This window comes from Colias eurytheme, chromosome 1, assembly GCF_061535395.1.
Source record: "Colias eurytheme isolate Ceu_HAF_F1 chromosome 1, ilColEury1 Martin Lab GWU primary, whole genome shotgun sequence".
Lineage (NCBI taxonomy): Eukaryota > Metazoa > Arthropoda > Insecta > Lepidoptera > Pieridae > Colias > Colias eurytheme.
Genome location: NC_142980.1, coordinates 3,494,418 through 3,513,953, shown reverse-complemented (window position 1 = coordinate 3,513,953; position 19,536 = coordinate 3,494,418). Strand labels below are relative to the sequence as shown.

Genomic DNA, 19,536 nt, shown 5'->3' with positions numbered 1-19,536 from the left:
CGCGGCTTCGCCCGCGTTTTAAAAGAAAAACCCGTTCCCGTAGGATTTCCGGGATAAAACCTATCCTATGTCCTTTCTCGGGTATCAAAATATCTCTATACCAAATTTCATGCAAATTGGTTCAGTAGTTAAGGCGTGATTGAGTAACAGACAGACAGACAGACAGAGTTACTTTTGCATTTATAATATTAGTATGGATTATGTGTACATATACATGCATACAAAATCAATTATGTTAATAGAATCTGACATTACTCTGAATATTAAACTTTAAAACGCTAATGATACAATTTTAATTTTCTCTATGTAGAGATACCTGTACTATGTATATTGCACGTCTTTATAAAGTTTATTAAGAAATTACCGTCCCTATAGGTACAATTTAGATAATATTATATAGTAGAACACAATATAAAAATATTACTGAAGCTACGAAAATATTATCTACTTGATTTTTTAATTGAGATGCTAGTAGGTACAACACCTAAAAGTTGAGTATTTTGAGAAAAATTGTTTATATAGTATAAAAAATTTGTCTATTAATAGTATGTACACAGGAAAACACAGTAAAAGAAACGAAAATAAACAGAAATCAAACCTAATTTCAAAATTAACTGGTAAACTAGATTTATAAGAGTGAGAAGAGAATTGTAAAAATTCATTAATATTAGATTGATGTCTACAAAATATCTATAAATAAGTTTTGATTACGAAATACCTAAACATTTTATTAATTTCCCTTTAAGTTTTGCACATCAAGAGGCGTTAACATAAAAGATCGCTTAAACATGAACCATTTTGCTTACGAGAGTGAAATTAATTCACCTTTTTGCCATTATTAGACCTTTGTTTACAATACTGTATTTATTTGCGTCCACGAAACATAAGATTCTTGTAGATTATTTTTATTTGTTAGAATTTTTTTTACAAAATAATTTATGATATGGAAATATTTGGCAGGTAATTAATAATTATATTTTGGAGTGTATAAATACATAAATTGAGTTTTTGATCGCGTCCGATAATATTTCTTCGAATATGCATATTCAAAATTGTGCACAACTATGCACAACATATTCTTAACGTCCGCGTCGTCAGTGATAATTTTCGAATTTACCGTGTACCAACTAATTTGACAGACTCTATATTTTATTGTATTCACTATTTAGTTTTATTTTTTTTTTTATAAATAGGAGTGTAATAATTAGGTACCCAAAGAATGTCGCAAAAGCTGCTAGCACATTTTCTAAAAACACTATAGGTACTATAATTCCTTCTTGCTTTAACAAGGTTAGTTTATTATGTATTCGATGATGTGATAAGATCAAAGTCCATGCATATATTTTATTCATTTTAAAAATAATATCTACAGTATTTGTAGATGCATTTAATAACTAGTTCAATGCGTTTACACATGTCTCTCATACTACACCTGTCTGCTTTAACATTGACATGGGTTATACAGGGTTATACGGTTATATCAACTTACATGATATTTAATAAGACATCACAGTATATAAAAAATACGATGTATAGATAAGTGAATGAAATATAATATATTGTATAGTTTATTCGCTTTATGTGATACTTTTCTTTGAATAGGTAGAAAAAAAACATTTAAACTACATTAAAATAGGGATTTGGCATCCTCTCTTCTCCCTTCAGCGTATGGTATACTTAATATTAATATACTATAATATGGTATACTTATTTTAGGTAGTCTGTAAGGCGCGGGGCAAACACAAGCGGCGCGGGCGCGGGCGTGCCAAGCGCACCTCTTGAATCTGTTTTGCACCACGTCCTTCTTATACATTTTGTATGAAAGAATTTTGGACAGGCGTTGAGACGGCACGCCACGGTTGTGCCAAGGTTGCGCCACGGTTGCGCCGCCTTTCCAAAATTATTTCATACAAAATGCCAATAGCGCACCCGATGCACGCCGGCAGCGCGCCCGATGCGCGCCCGCAGTGCGCCCGATGCGCGCCGCGCCTCTTGTATATGTCCCGCGCCGAGACAGCTTGCAATCTGTAAGACTACTATTTTTATTCTGACTTATATTATTTTTCATGGGCGTTGCATTTAGCAGTCGTAACGCATTTTTCCTGGCCGTATAATAGAAATAGAACATAAACAGTCTCGAAAGCAGTCTCTCATAGTTTTTATAGATATTCACACAGTATACTTAAACGTGATTACTAATCGATCATTATAATACCATTTATAAAAGTGCAAGTTTAAACTGTGCTGTGTGCATGGTACCTACAGAATCCATACTAATATTATAAATGCGAAAGTTACTCTGTCTGTCTGTCTGTTACTCAATCACGCCTAAACTACTGAACCAATTTTCATGAAAATTTGGTATGGAGATATTTTGATACCCGAGAAAGGACATAGGCTACTTTTTATTCCGGGAAAATGACGCAATCCCGGAAATCCCACGGGAACGGATCTATGCGGGTTTTTCTTTGACTGCGGGCGAAGCCGCGGGCGGAAATCTAGTAGTCTATAATATTAAGTTACGCTTTGTATTATTTTAGGCTTTATACTATTACTAGCTGTGCCCGCGACTTCGTCCGCGTGGAATAGTGACTGTATAGTAGTTACTACTTAATTTTTGAAGTGAAAACTTCTTTAGCGGCGTTGAGCACTTTTTCTGTAATGTGTATAAAATCTTAAACTCGCATCAGGACACGTGACCTGATCGAAAAAGCGTAAGACGAATACCATTCCAAAATATCAAACATGCTCTCAGGCTGTGGAACAGTTTGCCCGATAAGATCAGAAGGGCAGGGTCATTGAATGAGTTTAAAAAGCAACTAAATATTTACTTTTTATCTTTATAATATCCGTATGTATGTATATGTATACTATGTTTAGTCTTATACTTATTTATTTAATGTTTTTTGTGTTCTGCACCATCATCCTCATCATAAAACGTAATTCTCATGATCCTCGACTAAAGGTTGCCTGGAAGAGATCGCTGCTTTAGCGATAAGGCCGCCTTTTTGTACGTGTTTGTTTGTATGTGTTTTTTCGTATTGTTTTCCTTGCTTTTGGTGCAAATAAAGTATTTTCATTCATTCATTCATTCATTCATTCATTCATTCATTCACATGCTCAACGTTAATAATCAAGTATTCACTTCTGCCGCCACTCCCGGAGTGCAACCCGTCTTTTTTATTGAATTGAAAGGAAAAACACGTACTACCATAAATAATACAAAGAACTGTTAGTAATATTTATTTCTAAACTGAGCTAAAAAATAAAAAAATTAAATACCTAATTAATTTTCTACGTAAAATTTATTTTTAGGCACCAGAGGGGAAGAGAGCAAATTTATTTTTCTTCCTTCCTTGTATGGATGTTTTTGATAATAAATCGTGAAGCAACTGAGCGCCGAGACAAACGTCAAAACGCAAAGGAATAGAATCCGCTATCGATACTAATAATTGACATAAGCGTATGATGTTTTGCTAATGATTTGTTCACCCTACCAACGACGACGACGACCACGAACAAAATTTTCATCCAGTCGCAATTTAACAAAATAGTGCTAAACACAATTAGAAGAAAATATTAAAATTTCCTGTCGTTCTGATGCTTGGAATTTTTTTTTATATAAATGAAAAAATAGATTTTTCGTAGAAACGGTAGCTCCTAGAAAATCGAAAAAAATCTATTTTTTATTAATTGACCTCGAAATTTTTTTCTTCCGAGTACCAGTATGACGGGAAATTTTAATATTTTATTTTGAACGAATTTGGTCTGGATGAGAATTTTGGTCGTTGTCGTCGTCGTAATTTTGGTAGTGTGACCGAACCATTACTAAAATGTGATGAGCTTATGTCAATAATAATTAGCGATAGCAGTTTCTATTCCTTAGCGTTTATTCTAATCTCTGCCGTCTCAGCCTGCAGATCTTTCCTGTCTCACGCCTGTAGAAACTAAACCGTTTAGACCGTGCAACAAAAATTAATAAATACCATTTTAAATATGTATTTATAAAAATAAAAAAACAAAGTCGTCGGAGCTGCCATGCCATCATTATCATATCATATATTATATTTTTTTTATAATGGTACTTAATTTTAAAGATCGTCGGGAAGTTTGTAAAATTATTATTTATTCCTTTACATTCGTTGCGTTGCTTTTTCGTTCGGTTTCTTATTTTCAAGTAAGCGAGACCTACCTCCATTTTACATTCCTACATCATATTGATATCTATAAGTTTGTTGCTCCTTGACATCTTTCAATTTGTGCACGGTTACGGGCACCGTAATGTAATGGACCACAGTGACAAAAGAAGTGGTATCTTTAGGAAAAAAAATTGCCAAGGGCCAGGCCTATGTGGCTTTGAATAGAGTTCTAAATTTCCAGTGTGTGGCTATCCTCTCGCTCCCATATCCCCCTCTTCTTTAATAGACTTTCAACCCATTCCCTTTCCACCCCTAGTAAATGGGATAACCGATTTTGATGTAAACCATATTATCTAATTGTACCTATATGTACACGTCATATCCTGTCTTTGATGCTCCATTTGGTTTATTTATCTAACCACTGTCACCCCTAAAGTGCCCTATATGTAATAAACGGATGAATCGATTTCGATAAAACATTATTAATTGTAATTCACACGTTGCTCTTTCATATTTTGATATATCTATCGCTTGAGTATATTATTTGACAACATTCCATTATTGTTCATTCCCACTTTTACCGCTGTAATCTAATAGAAGCTGTAATGGATAAACCGAATTGGATAAAAATATAACTAATATTTTTTCCCACATTCCCACTTTTGCCCCTATAAAGGTATAATAAATGGATGAACCGATTTTGATACACTTTATCTAAGAACCAGCGTCGGAAAATATGCTGCCTAACATCAAAACCGCATCTAATTCGGATTACACACACAAACACACACACACATAGCGGTCTAACACTTATCACCCATCTTTTTGCGTCGGGGGTTAAAAATATAATACGACATAATTTAAAGGACATTTTATGTAGAAAATTTACCTAGAAGTATGCATAATTCTAATTTGACCCCTCCCCCTACTACCTCAGCTTAAGTTAAATTTTTAACTACAGTTTTGGGTTTGGGATCGATTTAATAATTTAACCCCTGCTAATTTTTTTTACATATTTTCATTGTACAGACATCACTTTTCTAGAATTTTATTATCTATATGTATTGATGATTGATGATTGGTGATTGACCACGCGCAAGGTTACTAATTTCCACTACATCGGTACATCCTCACGCAAATCGTCAATTTTTATTAACATTGAATCTGGTAATAAAAAAAAATCAAAAGATAACTGTACCTTATTTTATTAAAAAGCTTCTAACAAATAAAGTTTTATCAAGAACTAAAGTGACCTTCTTTGGGCGTTTAATATAGTCTTGTAAAAGTTATACCTACATAAAAATAAAATTTCATCATTTTCTTATTTTGTCATACTTAACTTTAACTAATTAAAAACATGAGTCTAACTATATATAATTATAATTATAAAGAATAAATACAAAAGCTACAACTTACCTTTTGTGGGAACGCAAGAAGGCGAAAATTAAAAAAAAATGAAAAAAGCCGAAGATTTATAACAATGTAACGAATGAACACAATCACTGTTATCTACTTTTACCTATATTAACTGTAATGGTGTCTTGTTTGACATCAAATAATAAACATCTACCCTCACTTATAAAAATTTAGTACATATATTCACATGAAATATAAGCGCACCTGACTGACTTGCGCACTGACTCTGGGAAGATATGAATTATTTATTTAACTTTAAAAAAAAAACAACCTCACCAACATCATAATATTTAAATTATGAATTTCCAAGAAGCGTTAATATTATGTAAATTGATTTGATTTTAATGAAATCTCATAGATGGCGCTGTTTTAAATTTGTCTTTATACTACTAAGATTCATTATACTGTTTCTCTGCCAAAATTACTTAAATGACGTAGTTTTTATAGTGAAAAGGTAGACAATAGCATGGCTTACTCAAAAACAACATTTAAACATGAGTCTTTAGATTGTACGCTATCGTAGTACAGAGAATACGTAAGAAAAATAAAGGTTCACAGCTCCTCCCCCGCAGGTGATAGCTTGATAATATGTAGCCTATAACCTGACCCGACCTGTTAGTAATATTCATGCAAAATTTGAAGTCAATCTATGCAGTACTTTTCGAGATTAGCCCGGTCAAACATACAGACAAACAGACAAACAGACAAACCGACAAACAGACAAACAGACAAAAATTCTAAAAACTATGTTTTTGGCTTCTATATCGATTATAGATCATGGATTATGTATTCTTTTAAAAAAATATTCAATGTACAGTTTTGACTTTCCTACGATTTTATTATATGTATAGATCATAAACGTGAAAATGATTATTAAGACGTCGTTATTCATGTAGATATCTACATACTTGACCTGAAGGTTGACCCAAAGATATAAGGGAGTACCTAAAATTGCGTTACGCATAATTAGGGCCGATTTTTCAATGCTTGGATAAAACTTATTCGTCGAATAATGTATAAAACTACTATTTTAAAAACGTATTCTAATTGCCCGTATTTGACAGTTTACGTGACATTTTAATATTATCGTGTAATACTTTATTGGACGGATAAGTTTTATCCAAGCATTGAAAAATCGGCCCTTAAAGTATTAAATTATAGATACGTTATAGCTAGGATAAAGATTTTAAAATGATATGTAGGTATGGGAGAAATGACAAATGCGTATTTTTTAATATTTTTATTATTAGCGATAATAATTAATACACATTTTTAGAGACACTTAGGGTGCACTCACACACATCAGTCACCGTCAAGTCACCGATGACTGATCGGTGACGGTTTGTGTACGTATCCACAAACACCAGTCACCGTCATGTTGTCCGTCAGTCACGTCGCCGGTTTGACTGAATCATTGAACACATACATCAGGTTAGTGAGTGATTAGACGTGTGTCACGCTAGAGAACATGTAGCAATTGACGGTAGCACGACGCTGACTGAACTGAGACGTGACGGCACCGGGTGAGTGGGGATAAAAGTATGATACATGTATGGAAAGATTATTTGACGTGCCTGACCGGGGACGTCACTGATAGATTTCGTGCCGGCGACTGTCGTGTGGGAACAGAGTCATACTAGAACTATTGATACATATTTTTTTTTAATCCTGTCCGGTGACGTGCCGTGACGGTGACTGATGTGTGTGAGTGCACCCTTAGTTAACATTACATATTACTTTGTCTTACTAATGGAAGTCAATACTTGGCCTCTTCTCTTCTACGGATTGTACTTTACTTAACTTCTGCCTCTGAAATATAATCGTTAAAGTATTCAATATTCTTATGATATACATAATATGATAACAATTATTTAAATACACAGCACTACAGTAGTAACATGTATGAACAATAAATATCTGAAAATAATTTTATTAGGTAACTAACTATAAACTTTATTAGAAGTTAATTTCAATTTCAACTCGATTTTATAATTCCAACATTAATGTAATTTATTTATAGTATACTAGCTTTCCGCCCGCGGCTTCGCCCGCGTTTTCAAAGAAAAACCCGTTCCCGTAGGATTTCCGGGATAAAACCTATCCTATGTCCTTTCTCGGGTATCAAAATATCTCTATACCAAATTTCATGCAAATTGGTTCAGTAGTTAAGGCGTGATTGAGTAACAGACAGACAGACAGAGTTACTTTCGCATTTATAATATAAAGTATGGATGTACTATACTTATTGGGTGGGTATTCACACGTAGCTAGATAGGTATGTCTATCTAGCTACGTGTGAATACCCACGGAATCATTTTCACACGTTAATAGCACAACAGATTAGAATGAAAATACATATTTGAAAAACATATACGTAGGTACTAAGGTCAATAAAGTAGGTATATAAAGTTTATGCTTGAATTAATCTAGTTACCTGTGAACTTCTAAAATGTTTCCACAACCCGTATCGAAGTTCCCAATCCTCGAAGAATAATGTATCTTTGTTCCAACTCACGCGTTGCGATTCTTCCTTATAATTCTTCAATAAAGGTGGATTCAATTGAGGCGCTTCTTTCGCCCTCCGAGATACTATTTCATTCACATAACGGTATAAATCTGGCGCTTTATGTACCCAGCATATAAGGGACATGATCGATAACACAACAGCATGCAACCAAAAGCGACATTTTTGAGGTATATTATTCGTTGTTATAGCAAAGTCCTGAATAAACATAACCATGCATGTGACGGCGGCAGCCGTCAATCCACAGGGCACTTCTAACACCAAACATGACAACACAAAATATAAAGCCTCCACGTTCGCTTGATTGAAGTGGTACATCTCGAAAGCCTTAACAAAATAATCATGGAACAATTCTCGATGCTCTCTTATGAACGCTTTGTCGCTGCTATCATAGTGACCAACTCTTAAAGGAACCTGGAAAAAAAATGTTTACATTAAACTCAGTCATCATCCGACCTCCATGGTAGATGTCAGAAATATCAATTTACCTGGGAGAATTCGTAATAGATTGTAGGCTCCAATAAATATGTGAAATTCTTCTGCCGATCCAAGAAACGTGCCAATATTCGGCAACCGCAATAGCTGTACAATGCATTCGTTGATCCAATCAATTTAGTGACAACATGATAGAAGAAACCAGCTCGGAAACTGTCTCTGTACCGACCGACTTGATATAATTGAGCAGCATGTTCCAGTAGCGAAGAAAGTTGCAAAATATTATCTTTATCAATTTTGACCATGGCAAACCAGTTCAAAATTGTTGTTACTATCGACAGTCTTTGATTATTTTCTGCTCTTTCAAAAATGCGCCTCAAGCACACATCAAACCCCTTTTTCAGGTGCTGGTAAGTTTTTCGTTCATGAGTAGCATTATTCGTAAAAAAGTTTAAGAAACGTGTAACAAATGGTAGCAGATGTTGACTGTCGATGACCCAGTTTTTACTTTTTAACAGTTCGTATAGGACTCTCGTTCTATGCCTCGCAGATACTAAGTCGCTAAAGACGATGCAATGAATGTCTGTTAGCATTAAATTGAATAGGGTAATCTTTCCTTCATTATAGTACAAAAGCACTTCAAGAATTTGACTGACGAAATTTTCAAATGTCCACAACGAGACTTCAGAGAAAAACCGAAGCGTGGTTTTTATGCACAATTCACCAAATTCGGGGTGCAAGTACTCCATAATTCGCTGAAACACTTCTTCTATAGTAGTGAACTGTCTTTTCGTTGAGTAAATACAAATTTTGCCTTTTAGCTTCTCCATTTTTAACCGCATACCGAAATAGTATAAGAGAGTTAAGGACGAATATACGAGCTCATTCACATCGCAGCGTCGTAGAGTGCGCTTTGTAGAATGCTGTAGAAGGAACCTGAGTTTCCTTAGAGCATATATTTTATTAGCATGGAATGCGGTGTTGAGGTCTGTCGGAACACAGAGTTGTTGTACTTGATGTGCTATATCTTGCAATGTATCGCTATCTACTGTTGTGCGCTTATTCCTCCACATCTTATAATCTAGACCCTGAAATCGACTCATATGCAGAATATTCAAGAAAATTTATACATGAACAACATTACTTGACGCATAAGGATTCATTTATGACGTTTATCAAGGATAATGATAATATGACATGTGTCATAAAATCTATGTGATCACGATGTGATCTATGTGTGATCCTTGGTGTGATCTATATACAGCATAGAGAAGTAAAATAAGTTAGTATATAGCCTGAATGACTGAAACTGAAGGGTGAATTTTTTTCTTATATCTACTTTGGCTAAATGCACTAGTTTCTGAAAGATTCCTGTTGTTATGCAGTTGGTACCTAGATACATTTAAAAATTTGGCTTGAATCCCATTTTAAATAGCGTAACAATTCCGACCATGTTATGACAACAAAACTACCATTTAGTATGAATGAAGAAGTTGGTCAGAGCAAGTTATTAGAGCCCGCTCCGCACGAGTGCCTGCGATTGTCCGGAACAACGGTATTGCGTCAGCACTTTCGTGTTCTAGATAAAATTGATAGCAATAGTACATTCATGTGAATTGGTCCCGTAACCCATACTTTGGGACACTATGGGCTTGCGTTATTTTTTAATCGACTTCAAAAAAGAGTTCGAGTTCGTTCGGTTGAACTGATTTCGTGAATTTTTTTTAACGTTGCCTGCCAGCTACAATATCATATATGTACTAATTTACATTTTGTCCTTCTTGCCATTGGCAGGAGTTTTTGTTAAAAATAATTATGTAAGTATGTATATAATATATATTACCTAGTTCATTTTAGGATACTAGTGTTCGGTACAAAATCCGCTAGAAAAATCAAAAGATTGCATAATTTGATAGATCACTTGGTTTTTTTTAAATTATAATATACCAATAATTTTCGTGTTTAAAATGTTAGAATTGCTTGCTCTAATTGGCAGTTGGGTCATAGGAACAAGGAAACATCGTATCTTATCACAAAAGCTTTATTTTTATTGTAAAATATAAATTAAAGCATATTTCTGAATATTGAATAATAGAATTTCTTCGAGAACGTTAGACTTAATTCAAATAATGTAACATAAAGCACTTTTATACGTACTTTCAAATATTTATTTTATCTATTGTTCGTGTAATTTATAATAACAATGTATTAATTATAAGTGGTATTATTAGGTGCTAACTGCTAGTGCTTATAATAAATTTAATGTAAACAGACAACTATCACATCAAAATAATCGATTTATAGAAGGTATTGTTGAATTCATAAGAATTCAAACACCCAGAACATAAGTTCTGGGTGTTTTAGGAAACTTAATAGAAATAAAACGCAAATTCATTTACTTATTTATTGACAATACAAAATCATCCCTAACCTATCAGTCTTATATAAATTTATAAATAATATAATAAATTATTGAACAAAACTCATTGGACGGTTTAACACATTCGCAGCAATTTAGTCCCTATTCATAATAAATATTAAATTTCCATTGTTACTAACAAACCAAGTTATTTTTAAAACGAATTTACACTATCTAAATTTGTTTCTAAACTTTCGATACCCCCCAGTTACCAAATTACGAGCGACGTATTTCTAACTTATTGTTTCGTCGTAGACTTTGAATTGTCAGACACTGCGACTTGCTGTGGAACATAATTTTGCGTATACGCCTGCGCGACATACGGGCCAGGGCCGACTTGCTCTTGCAGCTTCTCAGCTTCCTCTGGAGCTACAGGGCACATACAAGGCACAAGCTGTACATGCTGTAAGGACACGGGAGTTAAGCTTGCCCCAGCCGGCACGCTTATAGGGATCGGTTGCATCGTCTGCTGCAACTGAACGTCTGGTTGCATGTACTGTTGGTACTGCTGTTGCGGTTGGTACACCTTACGGGACTCGTAAGGGTAGATGTACTGGTATCGATACGCAGGTGATATGTTTGGCGACATCGGCTGTATCCATTTTTGAGACTGCTGGCTTCTGTAACAAATGTTAGGTTGTAAAATATGCGTTTTATTAGCACAACGCGATATTTGCGCGATATATTTTATGAAAATAACACTTGGTGACTATTATGGTGGTGGGTACAATCCTAAAAATTTACATTATTAGGTTGAGAATTATTGTAAGCTAGAAAATCATGGGACGAAGTCGAGATGACCTACTAGAAGTGAATTGAAATAAGGCTTTTACAAACTACTTCATTATATACATATTATGTAGTATACAAATACAGTAGTACATTTCAAATATTCATCAATACAAAAGAATTTCGCAGAATTCGCATAGCATAAAACAATTGCAGTACTTCATATTACACAAAAATATTTACAATAATTATTATAATATAATTATAATATATCTTATAATAATAAATAATAATAATAGACTTACCCTGAATCGGAACCCCATTTTAAGAAGAAACCTTCTGAAGACGCTATTAACACCAAGCTTAATAATACGCAGATCTGCAATAAAAGAAAAAAGGTTAAACATTTTTGATAATGACAAATAAAACAGCCTGCGTTTCTCAGAAATAATGGAGCTATATATAGTTTCCTATATAGAGCAAATAATATAATTTAAGCACAAGCTAAAATAAACTTCAAAAGTTATTCGCTGAGCTTAAAATAACCTTCTAATAACAAATAATAATATCTACTGTCCAGATAATTTGCTAGTTAAAGATTTTATGAATAGATTAGTTCAATATGTACCTAGAGAATTACCGACTTTATAGGTTATCAATAATTCGAATAAGGTAGAGCTTTGCAAAGTTTATGAAAACACCTAAGCCCATTAGGTACATAGACATTCATTGTAAGACTTAATTCGTAGGTACATAGGTATCAAATTTTACATGAGTATATATTATGCGTAAGAGAATGGCTTCAGATTATTCATTTCTCAACAATTAATAAACTTTTATGCCTAATAATAAATTTTTGAACCGTATAAAAAGCATCCGGTTCGAATTGAGGTGAATGAAATGCAATGGGTGGTCCCTTGGGAAGCTTTTGGAGATATACTCCCATATTTGTGTCTGATTTTAGTAAAAAATTCAAACTAAGTTTCTATACGTAAATATTGTTATACCACATACTAATAATAATATACTACGTATACAAGTTATACTGTATATAAAAAATGATTAATAATTTGCATTATTAAAATGACTGTAACGACTGACTAACAAAGTATCTAGGTATCAACACAATAGATACCTATGGCAAGTTCAGACCAGCATAAGAAGACTAGAAAAAAAATATTGAAAAAGAACCAGTCTAAAGAACTCTTTTCAAAAATATAAAATATGTTCGCAATCAACATCGTATTCTATATCTCTAAATTATTATAAGTGTTGAAACATCCCAGTCGTCTATACTGTAAGTTATAATATACAGAAAAATTTATAGCCGGTGGTAACTAAACTTTTTATAGAGGCAATTAATAGTGAAATCAAATATCTCGAATGTATCTTAATCTAAACAACACCGTGAGAATGTGGTGATGTGCTTGTAGATTGTAAATTATCTGTTTATCGATAACGTGGATTCTTCAATTTATTTATCGACTTACTTACATTAGTCTTGTATATATACTTATTTTAAATAAGAGGTGTGATTGTGTGTAATAATTATATATCTACTAGCGGTCCGCCCCGGCTTCGCCCGTGGTACATGTTTACGTTTTCTCTACATAAGAACCATCCTCGTACTTCAAGGAATATAATAAAAAAAGAATTACCGAAATCGGTTCAGCCGTTCTCGAGTTATGCGCTTACCAACACATTTTGCGATTCATTTTTATATATAAGATTGCCCTTCACCTAAACGTCTCCCTTTAAAACATATACCTACAAAATATGAAGTGATGTATACTTATATCTTTATATATAAGTAACTAGCTTTCCACCCGCAGCTTCGCCCGCGCATTCAAAGAAAAACCCGCATAGTTCCTGTTCCCGTGGGATATCCGGGACAAAACCTATCCTATTTCCCGGGGTAAAAAGTAGCCTGTGTCCTTTCTCGGGTATCAAAATATCTCTATACCAAATTTCATGCAAATTGGTTCAGTAGTTAAGGCGTGATTGAGTAACAGACAGACAGACAGAGTTACTTTCGCATTTATAATATTAGTATGGATTAGATAGGTACATATTCCCGTTCACCCAAAACATCCAATAAATAATGACACCAAAATATCTTGTATTGTATAAACTATAAACAAACACTAAATTACAATATTGTTCGCGAAAATTTGCTCTACTTTTTAAAATCTCACTTCAATATTTTAAACGTTCAATGTTCACATTCTAGTTAACAAAAAACACGGAAAATATCGAATTTTGTCGTAAGTACAATATAAATGATTGTCATACCTAACAACTAATGAAACGATTAAAAATTTCACTTCATATATCAATGAATATTCATGAATTAATATAATGTACGTGTAATGTAATCAATGTTTATATTGATTTAGTAATTATAATTAGGTATATGATAAAATATACAAATGATTTTTGTAGCGTCTAAAAGAAATCGAAAATACAATTAGGTACCGACATGACACTTTTTAAGGGATAAAGAACATAAGTAGAGCTGGATTTTGAAATCTGTAAATTTTGATTTAGCATTAAAATTTTCTTAACAGTTAACTAGTTACATATTAAGTAAGTAGTTATGAAGAAATTGTTCATTTTACTTTTCGTTTAACACAAAGCTGTATCATATCTAACTTCGCAATGCCAAATAAATAGTCGCAAATAAATCAAACACACAAAAATTCATTAGTGCGATAGGACAGTAAAATACATTTTTTATCAAACATTATTGCGCCCGATCAATTTTTAAGTAGTGATATTGGAAACTTTTAATAACAATTGCCTCCATTCCTTTTCAATATATTCAAAATATAAGTACTTAAGTAATATATTAGACAGTAACAACATACCGACTCTTTCAATATCTATTAATTTAAATTTGATCGATTGATTGGAAATCTTATAGCCTTCTTTATTCGAAGCTCTGTTTAAAAAAGCTTTTTATTTTTATATGAAATGTCCGTAGTTTTAATCAAACACCACACTATACTTTGATGGTTCGAAAGCAATTTATTTTCAATATTCAGCCTCGTAAGAATATGAGAACATTAAAAAAAGATTTGTACGGAGCGAGACGAATGAATTTTATAACCCGAGATTCAAAATTGTCTACAATATTAGGCCTGTGAGAACTTATAGTTTTTAATTAAATTTTGAAATATCTTTTAACAGCTTTATAATAAAAGTTTTAAGTGAAGCTTTTCAAATTAATATCACGTGAGTATGAGATGGAACTTTTTCTTAATATTATTTATCAGTTTATTATTTTAAATATTATGTCTAAGTATAAAATAAATAATTAAAGTTTGCAATTTTGAAACGGAAATTTTGAATTTTATGTATTTATGAAGTTAAAACCTCATAAATTGGTTTTTAAAAATTAATGAAGATATTACAAAAATATCAACGATTACCTATCTATTGAAAAAAAATGTACATTTATAATTGACTGCAGGTGTATTATTTTATAATTATTATTTAAGGAAAATATATTGTATAGTATTTTTATCCACATTGATACTTTGGTACTTATAAATTTTTAAATTGATGAATTTAACACACTTTCTTGAACATATTTTTATGTTTTCTTAAAATAAAAAAAAATAAATCTTTCACTATTCTTGGCTAAAACACACAGATTCACCATCCAAACGTAAAACTCACCATTTGATTGCTGTGTTGATACATGGCACTAATTAAAAAATCACTCGATGTTATAAAAAAAAACCAAGAACGGACCCGCGCGTACCCGACCCAACCGCAGAGTGAGGGCTCCCTGGGGAGTACTCCTTTTTTATACTGTTTTAGAAACATTCCGTCCCTAACAGGTCCACGACCCTGCCATGAAGTATAATAATAATCTTATTAACTTATCTACACTCCTATCTTTACTTAGAACGTACCGTTATATTAGCCCGAATTTAAAAGGGAGTTTCGTGGGCACTCACCACTTAAGACAATTTCACACTTTTTTTAATCGTAATATGTAAGCAAGCTTAGCCGATAGAAGAGTAATGTGGGAAGGATGTTCCGACAGTCGTATCTAATCGCTACGGCTATATTACCAATCTGAGCCGAACATGACTGGCCATGTTTCCCGACGCGTGAAATCCTAAATGGGTGCTCCGTCAACATTTACAATGTAACAACAAAAACTTTCTTCGGATCCCTAGTTGGTTAATTACGTCTGATTGATATTGTACTGAGGGTCTTCATTATGTTTTTAAGCTGCAGCATTTCCGCTGTTATTTTTTTAATGACGGCCAATGGGATTCATAATGTACCGAAGATTGTTTTATTGTTTATTGTTGTCGTTGTTTTGAAATTGTTATTTATAACAAACAGGTGTATGATTATACATGATCTTAGACCTTACATAAACTAAATTTGTACCTGCTATACAAATTAGACAATTAACTAACTTGTTGTAGATAATAAGTCCCTATGTATCATGTAGGTATATAGGTATATATAGTAGGTATATAAACAGACAATAGAAAAGCTGGAAGCTGGGGATCGAACATCCTAGACCTTAGTGTATTAGATCAGAAACAATAACGCATGCGCACACAGTCTGAACCTAGTAATTCCTAGGACACCAACTAAGAATAAAATATAAGTACATAGGTAGATGTACAATGAAATAACGTAAAATGAGAACAGTTTTAACACGTTGCATTTTTTGGTAATCAAACTGTACCCTTTCTAAATTATATCCGAATAAACATTTTAATATCCTTGTATTCATACTGAAACCTTAAAATAATGATTCTTTAAAGTCATGGGGTTTTTTGTTAGATTAGGGAAAAATTGCAATGTAGAGCTTTTCTACTGAAAGCGATGCTGAAAGGCAGCTCTTAGGCGGAGGAGATTTTGCTGTTTTGTTTGAATTATTGTATTTTCTCTTAACTCTATATTATGTATATTGATTTGATATTTGCTTGCTAGAAATACTGTAATTATAACGTTGATCATTTTATACTTTTTATACGATGCTGATGAAATGTCTTTCGTCCAAAATGGTTACATATGAAAAAAAAAGTAGGTAATGTAAAATTTGAGTACCAGCCTAACAGTAATTAATTCCGTATTAAATTTTATATATCAGTATTAGGTATATTGAATATACAAAGTTTAATATGTTCAATAGAAAAATATTTAATAAGAATTAAAATATAAGTAAAAAATAAAATACTACTTGTATGAATTGATCGAAGAACTCATTTTTGAACACTCGGTTATTTCTGTTATTCATATTAACACAACATTATACTAAACATTGGTTTATCTTAATTAGTGAAATCGGTCGTTTAAGTGAAAATGACACTATTCTGATCATAATTAAGGCAAACGCTTTCTTTGGAGACATTCATAAAACTGCAGCTGGTTCCACATGAATGTCAATAGAACAAAATTCTCCACAATTAGTATGTATTAATGAATCGCCCATAACATATAACTTGAGCTATTAAAACTAACGGATTAGCTCAGTGATAAGCTTCACTAGCCATTAGGGCACCGAAGGGCCCTTTTTTACAGTTATGATGACATTCCTTACTTTTTTAATAAGACAAATAACCCAATGACCAATGTATGGAGCTACTCAATCGTCTACTTTACATAGAAAAACGATTAGAATTTCAACGTCTTCGATAAATGTTACCGAATCCCCATTAAGAAGCGGTTAGCCGCATATCTTTGTGGCGTGTTCTTTCAACAAAATTTAAATTGCCTTAAGCTACGGCTTTATGAACTTTTTATTTGATCTGAATAATGTTTAATATAAATTTAGATATTTATTTCATTCATTGCTATTTAAATATGGGATATAACGACCGTAGAGAATACTTTTATGGTATATAATATAGTTATACAATAATTAATAGATATGAATTAGAAACAAAATGTTACTCAGCAGTGGACACCTATTTAGGAACATTGAATTTTATCGGTACAGTTAAATGAAATGCCAAGAATTATTGTAGTCAAAGCTAAATCAAAATGCATAAAATCCATCATATTTTTTTAATCAAACCAAAACATAGAAAGTGCATTTTACGCGTCATCAAAGTTGAACCTCCTGCCGCCGTCAAATCGAAAACCGTACGCGGCCGCATTTTTTACGTCAACTAGCGCCGGGTTGCGGTGTTTATAGAAACTGCCATGCCCATGCGCAGGTCGCGACGAACCGTTCGGAATACCGTGCGCCATGCGAGGATAAAACGCCTCGAATTCACCGCTAGATGGCAGCACCGTCTTCAACTCGGCATCTTCAGGGTCGTACGGTGCACACAGAGATGGCGCCACCATCGCCAGTACAAAAAGCACGCAAAACATCTGTACACAAAAACATCGATAAATCGCAAAATAACAAAAAAAGCTATCCACAAGTGACGTACCTCGACGGTTGGTGATGCAAAACGAGTGAGCTCGAATCGGCGCTTACGTAATCCGTGTCGGTCACCTTGGCGGGGCTACAGCGGTGCTACTTCAAGCGATGTCTCGTCAATACTTTCCCTCGCCCGACGAGCCATTTATTGACACGGTTCGAGAACAGTGGGGCGTCGCTCAGATTTGCCGAAATGATTCACAACTAGAACTACATTAGCACCGGTTACATCAACCGCGAACGGGTTTTCGCAATTAAATCAATGCCAAAACGTGTGGTAAATAAAACAACATTTCCATCTCTCATATTTAATAGGTCTCGGAAAACTTATTTTATGATAGAAAATATTACACTGTATCCACTACTGTTTCTAATGAGAATAAAATGTGAATTTGACTTACGGTTACAATTTTATAAAATTGGAGTGCATAAAACAAATATAACGTACATTTCGTATCGACTGAATGTATAGGTAATCTACGGTCTACTAAACTTGTACATTGTTATGTAATTTAACGCCTTGACCTAAAATTCATTAAACTTGAAAAATTTATAGTTAAGCATAAAATTATAATAAAAAAATATGTATATCTTTCGTGTATATTATGTAAAACGTGAAAACGTAGGTAATTATGGTGGAACAACTATAATAAAGCATATTTGGTGTTATATTTTTGCAGGTAACAAGTCCTAAGCTTTAAGTAGACATTTTGAATTAGAGCATCGAGCACCGGTGGTAAAAACTATACTTATCTCTAAAACTCAGATGGAACAATTTACTACAAAATAATTCATGATTCCTTTTTAATTGAATATAATTGAAAAATACAAAAAATTAAACACGTCATACGAAACAAAATATTACATCTACTCCACCAATAATAATTAATAAAGCCGTATATAAATTAATACCAATGAATGGGGGACCCATTCGAAAAATGTTACCGAATATAATGCATGTGTGTCATATTACAATATAATTATAAATTACAAAATTAGTTATTGAACCTTAATTATGCACATTTAGCATAAGGGCGTACCTAGTAAGTTATACAGGTTGTCTTCAAAAAAGTATCTGTGAGGTGTTCAAATTTTTATAAAAAAAGAATATCTATATAAATGGGAACACTATGTACCAATAACCTTGGTAGGTTATTATGATTTTTTTTCATACATAACCGCTGTATGCCAAATTATCCGTTCACCCACACAGTCGTGATACAAAAAAGATTTAAGATATTTATTTTAATTAATATCGAAGAAAACTGATTACGAACTTGTTCCAATAACTTCCTAGGTACGTCCACACGTCACCAACTCACGAAGCGTATCAAGCCGCCTACATCAGCTATATCTATTTAAAAAGAGGAATAAATACAATGTTCTAATCAAAAAATATTTCACAATATACAGCTGATGTCCACTCTTCTACAACGAATGCTGTTGGAATGAATATGTTTCTAAATAC

The 19,536-nt window shown here is 33.1% G+C and overlaps 2 protein-coding genes across 2 annotated transcripts; both read right to left on the bottom strand.

Moving 5' to 3' along the window:
- Nucleotides 1-10,904: 10,904 nt before the first annotated feature.
- LOC149910941 (uncharacterized) lies at nt 10,905-15,714 on the bottom strand. Its single transcript, XM_090120685.1, has 3 exons — nt 15,344-15,714; nt 11,968-12,041; nt 10,905-11,553 (listed from the first exon to the last, which is right to left on the bottom strand). Exons 1-3 carry the CDS (start codon nt 15,491-15,493, stop codon nt 11,172-11,174), a joined length of 606 nt encoding a protein of 201 aa, XP_089976811.1. The 5' UTR covers nt 15,494-15,714; the 3' UTR covers nt 10,905-11,171.
- A 1,976-nt stretch (nt 15,715-17,690) lies between these two features.
- On the bottom strand, nt 17,691-18,238 carry LOC149910940 (uncharacterized). The gene is made up of 2 exons (XM_090120693.1): nt 18,079-18,238; nt 17,691-18,016 (listed from the first exon to the last, which is right to left on the bottom strand). The coding sequence occupies exon 2, from the start codon at nt 18,014-18,016 to the stop codon at nt 17,735-17,737; it is 282 nt and encodes a 93-aa protein (XP_089976819.1). The 5' UTR covers nt 18,079-18,238; the 3' UTR covers nt 17,691-17,734.
- Nucleotides 18,239-19,536: the final 1,298 nt, after the last annotated feature.